This window comes from Sinocyclocheilus grahami, unplaced genomic scaffold (genome assembly GCF_001515645.1).
Source record: "Sinocyclocheilus grahami isolate Dianchi unplaced genomic scaffold, SAMN03320097.WGS_v1.1 scaffold86.1, whole genome shotgun sequence".
Classification (NCBI taxonomy): domain Eukaryota; kingdom Metazoa; phylum Chordata; class Actinopteri; order Cypriniformes; family Cyprinidae; genus Sinocyclocheilus; species Sinocyclocheilus grahami.
The window spans coordinates 29,734-38,755 of NW_015505265.1; the positions used below are offsets into that span (position 1 = coordinate 29,734).

The 9,022-nt window shown below is 36.0% G+C and overlaps 1 protein-coding gene across 1 annotated transcript; it reads left to right on the forward strand.

Moving 5' to 3' along the window:
- Positions 1–599: 599 nt before the first annotated feature.
- On the forward strand, positions 600–6,739 carry LOC107586865 (sodium/potassium-transporting ATPase subunit beta-233-like). The gene is made up of 5 exons (XM_016274417.1): positions 600–603; positions 4,235–4,390; positions 4,726–4,910; positions 5,440–5,523; positions 5,635–6,739. Exons 1-5 carry the CDS (start codon positions 600–602, stop codon positions 5,899–5,901), a joined length of 696 nt encoding a protein of 231 aa, XP_016129903.1. The 3' UTR covers positions 5,902–6,739.
- The last annotated feature ends 2,283 nt before the right edge of the window (positions 6,740–9,022 follow it).

Sequence of the window (9,022 nt, forward strand, 5' to 3'; positions counted from 1 at the left end):
CTTAATGACATTTCCGTTCTTGTGTTCCTGACGTTTTATTATTGCTAGTCTTTTTGGAAGCATAGCAGAAATTAATTGCCATATTTGTTCTATTCTTTCTTTCTTTCTTTTTATTTTTCTTTATTTATATATTTTTTTCTCTCTCTGGATCATATATCATTGTGCAATGAAATTCTGATTTTGGGTAGCTGTGCTTCAGGATTTTGTTCTTCAATATACTTTATCCACTTAATGACTGTCTGTCTCACATATTGTTCTATCTGTCCTATCCAATAGACATTTGCTTTTTGGCTCTGCAACCACCATTTTTGTTTCTGTGCCTATTGCTTCGATATATATTTCTTCTGGAGAACACCACATTTGTCTCCCTAATTTACATAGTGCATCTCTTCCTAACAAATTTATAGGAGTCTGATTTGATACCAGAATGGGCATTGTTATACTTTGATTTTTTGTTTGTCAACACACTGGAGCTGTCATTGGAATTTATTGCATTTTTCCAGAGAATTCTATTTTCTTTGTAAAAATTTTCAGACAAGGGGAGATGTGAGGCATATTTTAAATTTAAACAGGTATAGACAACACCTTTGTCTAGCAACATGGGTGTGTGTTTTCCTTATATACTAATTTGCATAATATGCTCTTGATCAGCTTTCGTATGTTAAAATTGGAAGCTGACTCTCCCCTCTAGGATTCTCTGGGCACCCCTAATAGCCTGAATTGGGACCTCCCCAAGGGTTAACTGGGCCCTGTGAAGTACCTCGGTTAGGCTGTTGCCAGCTCTCCCCCCTTCCACCCTGAGGGAACTGCCTGTGAAGTACCTCGGTTTGGCTGTTGCCAGCCCTCCCCCCTTCCACCCTGAGGGTACTGTTGCCATGGATACGTGGGACAGTCAATTTTATTATGTCCAGGCTGTCCACATGCCCAGCACACACCTGGAGGGCCAGCAAACGGTTTGCCTCTTCCTCTCTGGCTTCTCTGTGTTTGTTTTTGTCTCCATCTCATGGTTCCTGGCTGTTGAGCATAAACATTTATTATAGGTACAGGGATCGAGTGTGCGTTTGGAGGGACTACTGTAGGTGGGCTTGACAGAATATTTGGTTGCGGAGCATTTACTGGAGACATCATTGTCATTTGTTCTGCTTCTTCTTTCTTTATTGAAGCTTGAATCTTTTCCTTGTTTTTGTTTGTCAGTTCTTCAAGCTGTAAATGAGTTAGTTTTCGCTGTAGCTCTTTCTCTTGGCTCTTGAGCTTTTGCTCATTTTTTCTGTGTTGTTCCACAGTATGAGACACATGGTCACAAAACTCTTTGTGTGTTTTAGAGTTTAAACCAACCACATCTTCCAGCCTGCTTTTTACGGCTGGCGGCATAGCATCAATCACAGCCTGTCTAAACAATGTTGCCATTAATGGGTCTCCTTCTGGATTCCCTTCGGTCTCTTGTTTCCACCTTTTCAGCTGTCTCTGTACATATGTGGTTGGATTTTCTTATGTACAGCTGTCTCTGTACATATGTGGTTGGATTTTCTTTGTCCTTTTTCTCTGCACGCAGTGACTGCCACACTGCTGGACGGAATGCATCAAAAACAGTTCCATCCATATTATGAGAGTTCATTGCTCTGTCCAGAGTAGTTGTTTGAAGAATTTCATCCATCTTTGTCCCTCCTATTATTTTAGCCAGCAACACTTTAATGTCCCTCACAGCCAAAAGTTTGCCCATAGTTTCTTCTTCAAATACTCAAATCCATTTTCCAGCTTCCCCTGAATTTATGGGAGGCGAGTGACCAGCCCATTGAGGTCCTGTGGGGCCCAGGGGACTTATTGTCCCTGCGTACCCTTGATTAAAATTGGGAGTTGTGCAGCCAGTGATCTGAGTGCCCCCTTTTCTCTGCCCTATTCCCATTTTCCGCTATCAAATAACTCCTCTCCTTCATTCACATCCTCTGTACTTTCAAACAACTTACTTCTCCCTCTTTTCAATCTATTTACCTCTTGTATCTTTTTCTGATTCTTTAATTTTCTCTGCTATTTCTTCTAACACTTCCTTAAATCTTGTCCTATCTTGGTTTGTTTTCATCTTCTCTAATGCTATGCGTGCCTGTCTATAACAATCCATCCGTAAATATCCTTCACTTTCTTTTCTCTCTTGCCTCTTTGTTTTCACAGCTAGTTCCTTTTTTTTCTTCTTCCAACTCTCAGCTTTACTGGTCCTTCTATTTGCATTTCTCCAGTTTAATTTCTACGGTTCCCTTGAGGATTGGGACCTCTCCCTCTATGGGCAAATAGGGGGGTGGCTCAGATACTAATCTTTCCTTTTTCTTCGTATTTTTGTCTGCCTCTTTTAATATTTTTCTTGCCTGTTTTATATTTTTTAATATGTCCTCCCCTTTTTTTCATTTTTTTTTCACAGCCCCTTTGTCTCCAGATTTTTTTGTTCTCTTTTGCCATTTGTTTGATATCTTGTTTATTAACTCTTTACTCAGTGGTTATTTTAATCCTAATATTTCCACTGGAGTTACTGCCATATTTTTTTTATTATAATTCAATTTTAATTTAACTCTTTTAACCAATTTCTCCTAATTTTTGTCTTTATTCTGTCTGATGCATTTACCCTTTTTTGTATTTATTGATAGTCTCAAAGTATTTTACAATCACTCAGTATGTAATCTTTTATAAAAAATAATTCTTTATATATCTTTACTTCTCTTTACTATTTTTTCCCCACTTATAATTATTTTTAATATACTTATTTAACTTGCTTCCTTGATCTCACTTCTACTGCACTGATCTCTGAAAATGTTCTCCTTCTCTTCCACACAGACACCAAACATGCAAAAGCCTATAAAAGATCTTGATTCAATTTTTATTGATATTATTTTCCTAAACACATTCACACTGCTCATCCCTTTATCTAGACAGGGCTCATCATTCATTAATTTTCCCTTTATTTATAGGAATACTGCATTCATATTTTTTCCCTTTATTTCAGGGCTAATCATTTATGCATCCCTCTCGGGTGCGGCACGAGCTGCGTCCACACTCTGCCAGGAAGGGATGCGCAGCTAGTACCCACCCAATATGGAATTTATTTATTTCCTCATACATTCACCATTAACACAGACCAGTGCATGCAATGTATTTCTGTCTGCACCATCCAGTTTCAATTTAGGTCACCTATCAAGGCCTTCCCAATATTAAACAAAATCTGTGCATGCTGTTATTTCTTCTGGCATCAAAACCCCTTTTATTTTATTTTATTTTATTTTAGTTATTTATTTATTTTTAATTCTGGAAGAACAGATTTTAAGTGTCCTTACCACTAAGAGCATACCAGCAAACAACACACACCAATTATATAAGCAAAGATGCTTACCGTTCGGTGGCCACCGTTGTTGTGTGTTACTCGCCAAAAGCCAGCCCAAAGTGGTCGTCAATTTGTGGTGTCGTCTGCTGCTCATCTTAGGAACCACACTCAGTCTTGGGTTTTGATGCCAGGAGATACACTTTATTACATCATCAATGAGAATAAAGCGGAGATGCTCTCTGCAGCGAAACATCTCCAGAATTTCTTTGTGTCTTCCTTTTTATACATTTGGATTTGGAGGCGTGGGGTATATATTCCATACAGTTTTCCATACATAGAATGGTTCCTTTGTGCATACAATTCTCCCAAGAGAGAAAGACCCCCTCTCTAGTCTTGTTATGGTAAAGAAAGCCCCCACTTATGTTTTTCCAGATGTTTCTTATCTGAGGTCTGTACATTCTGCCACGTAGGCCTGTTTCTACACACAGGCATATGGGATTTTAATGGAAGAATAACTGGATATTTAAATGGCTATATTCATAATGATTATACTTGATTAATTCCTATTTGGATTAATACAAATCTTCTACACATTCTTTTGCGATTTGCCAAACAAATTCTTGCATGAATCATTCAACATTTTGGGGAGGTTAAACAGCTGTCAGAGGTTAAACTAATGTTAGTTATGAAATTTTTGAAGGCACACTTTATCAAGACTTGACAGAATTCTTCAGAATTGCACAATGATTGCTGATATTGCAAAGAAGAATTAGAGACAACCTGAAAGAGTTAAAGATTTTAATACATACGAGTCAAATGAGAGAAGTCCAAAGATTTACTGTCCGACAAATATGTCTCTCCAAAAAAGCAAAGAAATTAATGTAAATATATCTGAATTCCTTGTATTTGTGTTATTTTATCTGTGCACAGGGCTTACTCACTACCCACGTTCAGACAAGGCTGAGCTGATCATCAATCCGGAGGACGATGATACCTACAGGACATACATCAAAGCCATGAAAGAATTCTTAGAATCCTATGACACAGAAAAACAGGGGGACCTAATGACGTTTGAGGACTGTGGAGGTACTAGATTACACATGTGTCTTCTGTTACTTGAGTCCCAAATGAATATAGATGTTTTCTCAGCAGGATCAAGGTTTTCATTAGCCTACCAAATGTAATATTCACAAACTAAATACTAGAAAATATTATTAATTATTCCACACACTGTTTTTATACTTGTATATGTTTTCAATTATCTCTTTTTCACGTCCCTTTGAGAAAATTATAATTATATATACCTTTACATATGTAGAATTTTATATATATATATAAATGATATTTTAATAATTTACCTCTAAATTATTATTATTATTATCTTAATATTTATTTCTTTTCTTTCTTTTCTATGTTGACAGATCAACCCGGGAAATACAAGAACAGAGGCGATCTAGAAAGTGACATGGGTGTCAGAAAGGCATGCCAGTTTTCGAAGTCTTTCCTAGGACCCTGTTCTGGCATTGAAGATCGTAATTTTGGATTCTCAGAGGGGAAGCCCTGCTTGATTGTCAAGCTCAACAGGATTGTAAACTTCAGACCTAAGGTTTGTTAAATACATGCAACAATATTCACAAACTGTTTGTAGGATCTTGCATTTCTGTAGACTATGAATTAATTGACTAAAGGTTCATTTTTATAATACATCAGCAAATTTCTTGTCTTTACAGTGTTATGTCAATGCTTATATAAATACATATATACCGTACATACTATTATGTATATGTATACTATGTTTATTTATTGTTATTATTGTTGTTGTATTTGTTTATTATTCTTTATTTTATTGTTTTTCTTAAAATGTTTAATTTTTATTATTTATATTTTATTTACTACTAATAATAGTAGTAATAAAATATATTGTTATATTATTATTATTATTTGTTGTTGTTGTATTTATTTACTTTTTATTATTTTATCATTTTGCTTACAAAGTATTTTATTATTAATCATTACTTGATAATTTTATTGATAATATTGATCATTGCAGAAAAGTTACCATAGTATTTTTTTTAACCTGTATCATGTTGCATGCAAGTCTCATGTTGTTGTTGTTTTTTTCTTTTTTCTTTTAGCCACCAGCATCAAATGAAAGCATTCCAGAAGAGGCAAAGCACAAAGTCCAGCCCAACGTGATTCCCATCCACTGCACAAACAAGGTGAGCGATCATTTCGCTGCTTGACTGAATACTCTCATTTGCTCTGTAAAATAGTAAAATGGTTGCTAACTGGCAGCATATATTCTTTGGTCTTCTCTGAAACACCTGCAGAAAGAAGAGGATGCAGGTAAGCTCGGTGAAGTGAAGTACTACGGTATCGGAGGAGGCTTTCCTCTTCAGTATTACCCCTACTATGGGAAACGCCTGCACTCTCATTACCTGCAGCCCCTGGTGGCCATCCAGTTCGTCAACATCAGCCTGAACACGGAGATCCGCGTGGAGTGCAAAGTGTTTGGGGAAAACATTTATTACAGCGACAAGGATCGCTATCAGGGACGATTCGATGTTAAAATCGGTGTCATGACCAAATCAACATGACCTCTGAACGGAGTACCTCCACTCTCTCCCTATTTAAAGGCAAACTAAGGCCCCTCTTCTGACTTGAGATACAAAGGCAGCAGAGAGAAGTTTCCACCGGTCTTCCACAGTGTTTAACCGAGGGGATGTTTTTTGAATGTACAAGTGTCTCATGTCAGAAAGAGGCCTCATTTTAGTTTAGGAGAGATTAATTAAAAAATAAAATAAAATAAACAAAAAGTGAATAAAAAATTATTTTAAAACACTAGTCTAAAACAACATACCATCTTACACATGTGGGACCTAACATTGTCTGTACTCTTTACTTCAAGCTTTCTGCTTTCAGGTTAGGGTTAGAATGTAAATGCCTGGAGGATTAGCCATAGCATAAAATATTTATTCTACTACCGAATAAGAAGTGTCCACGATCAAAGGGGCATGTTGTTTTACTGTAAATTACATTTCCTCTACCGATGTAGCCAGCACTGTTTTGTCCCTCTTGTATTGTATTGTTGCCTTGTGTGATTTCTCTATATTTAAAACGTGCACAGTAGTTGCATATGTAGGTTGCTTTGAGCCACGCCATGTGTGTGATTAAGCTTCATTTGTCAAACGTGCCTACATACATGTATAGTTACTTAATGGAAATACACTGGCCTCTTAACATTGCCTTTCGGGGGTATTGATGTTCTATCTTTGCATCTTTTAGGTGTATTAGGTGGGTGTTGAACCTTTTTTTCCACTAAAATCACTACAGTGTATGAGGGGAAGATTGTACTTCTCTTTTAATGATTCGTTTTCTCTGACTGTAGATGTTGCCTTTGGTTTTATGCTGTCATTCACGTGCAGAGGGAACCGCTATACTTCCTCTTCAGTATTACCCCTACTATGGGAAACGCCTGCACTCTCATTACCTGCAGCCCCTGGTGGCCATCCAGTTCGTCAACATCAGCCTGAACACGGAGATCCGCGTGGAGTGCAAAGTGTTTGGGGAAAACATTTATTACAGCGACAAGGATCGCTATCAGGGACGATTCGATGTTAAAATCGGTGTCATGACCAAATCAACATGACCTCTGAACGGAGTACCTCCACTCTCTCCCTATTTAAAGGCAAACTAAGGCCCCTCTTCTGACTTGAGATACAAAGGCAGCAGAGAGAAGTTTCCACCGGTCTTCCACAGTGTTTAACCGAGGGGATGTTTTTTGAATGTACAAGTGTCTCATGTCAGAAAGAGGCCTCATTTTAGTTTAGGAGAGATTAATTAAAAAATAAAATAAAATAAACAAAAAGTGAATAAAAAATTATTTTAAAACACTAGTCTAAAACAACATACCATCTTACACATGTGGGACCTAACATTGTCTGTACTCTTTACTTCAAGCTTTCTGCTTTCAGGTTAGGGTTAGAATGTAAATGCCTGGAGGATTAGCCATAGCATAAAATATTTATTCTACTACCGAATAAGAAGTGTCCACGATCAAAGGGGCATGTTGTTTTACTGTAAATTACATTTCCTCTACCGATGTAGCCAGCACTGTTTTGTCCCTCTTGAAGTGTATTGTTGCCTTGTGTGATTTCTCTATATTTAGAACGTGCACAGTAGTTGCATATGTAGGTTGCTTTGAGCCACGCCATGTGTGTGATTAAGCTTCATTTGTCAAACGTGCCTACATACATGTATAGTTACTTAATGGAAATACACTGGCCTCTTAACATTGCCTTTCGGGGGTATTGATGTTCTATCTTTGCATCTTTTAGGTGTATTAGGTGGGTGTTGAACCTTTTTTTCCACTAAAATCACTACAGTGTATGAGGGGAAGATTGTACTTCTCTTTTAATGATTCGTTTTCTCTGACTGTAGATGTTGCCTTTGGTTTTATGCTGTCATTCACGTGCAGAGGGAACCGCTATACTGAAACTTTGATTTTTTTATTTTTTTTTTACAACTTTGTTTTCTTCCTTGCCTTGTCATTCTTCTTCTTATTGAAGACGTCACATGGCGTGGTTGAATGTTCTAAATTTCGATATTTATTAAGTGGTGACCTTAAATATTCTGTTCTCGCACATGTTCATGTTCTCGTCATGAATGTTAATAATGCCAAAGCCATTAAAATTATTCTAGATTTTATCAGAAGTAATGCAATACCCTGTCCATCGGGATGTTTTGTAGGTGTGCGCAATCAATGTCAAACGTTAGAAATGTCAAATTTCACGAGTCCCACAAGCTCTCATGTTGAAACTGAACTGGAAAAGACTAACCAAAATAAAGCTGAGACTCTAAAGTTGTGATGTTTTTATTTTATAAATCATCTAAGATATTGTTTTAATGAAAAGTCATTTTAAAATGTTATGTTTATATTCTCTTTCATGACATAACCACAAACAAAAAAGCATTTCTTGTTAAGGCAAGCATTAATATTACTTTCACTCATAATTAGGATTAGGGATTTTAACTAACACTTAAAACAGCTGCATTTCACAAATGAACCATTAAAAATCTTTAAAAAAAAAAACTTACTGGCTAAAAGTTAATAAATATAACACTTATTAGTTAATTAAATATTCTCCATGTACATTACCATTCAAAAGTTTTTTTATTAATAATACTAATCTAGATTTTATCAGAAGTAATGCAATACCCTGTCCATCGGGATGTTTTGTAGGTGTGCGCAATCAATGTCAAACGTTAGAAATGTCAAATTTCACGAGTCCCACAAGCTCTCATGTTGAAACTGAACTGGAAAAGACTAACCAAAATAAAGCTGAGACTCTAAAGTTGTGATGTTTTTATTTTATAAATCATCTAAGATATTGTTTTAATGAAAAGTCATTTTAAAATGTTATGTTTATATTCTCTTTCATGACATAACCACAAACAAAAAAGCATTTCTTGTTAAGGCAAGCATTAATATTACTTTCACTCATAATTAGGATTAGGGATTTTAACTAACACTTAAAACAGCTGCATTTCACAGATGAACCATTAAAAATCTTTTTAAAAAAAAACTTATTGGCTAAAAGTTAATAAATATAACACTTATTAGTTAATTAAATATTCTCCATGTACATTACCATTCAAAAGTTTTTTTATTAATAATACTAATGTGTGTGTGTGTGTGTGTGTGTAAAGACAGCATTT

Excerpts from the sequence above, each read along its gene's own strand:
- LOC107586865 (XM_016274417.1), top strand. Across the intron at positions 4,911-5,439 it reads TTGTAAACTTCAGACCTAAG|CCACCAGCATCAAATGAAAG; the intron begins GTTTGTTAAATA and ends TTTTTCTTTTAG. Across the intron at positions 5,524-5,634 it reads CCATCCACTGCACAAACAAG|AAAGAAGAGGATGCAGGTAA; the intron begins GTGAGCGATCAT and ends AAACACCTGCAG.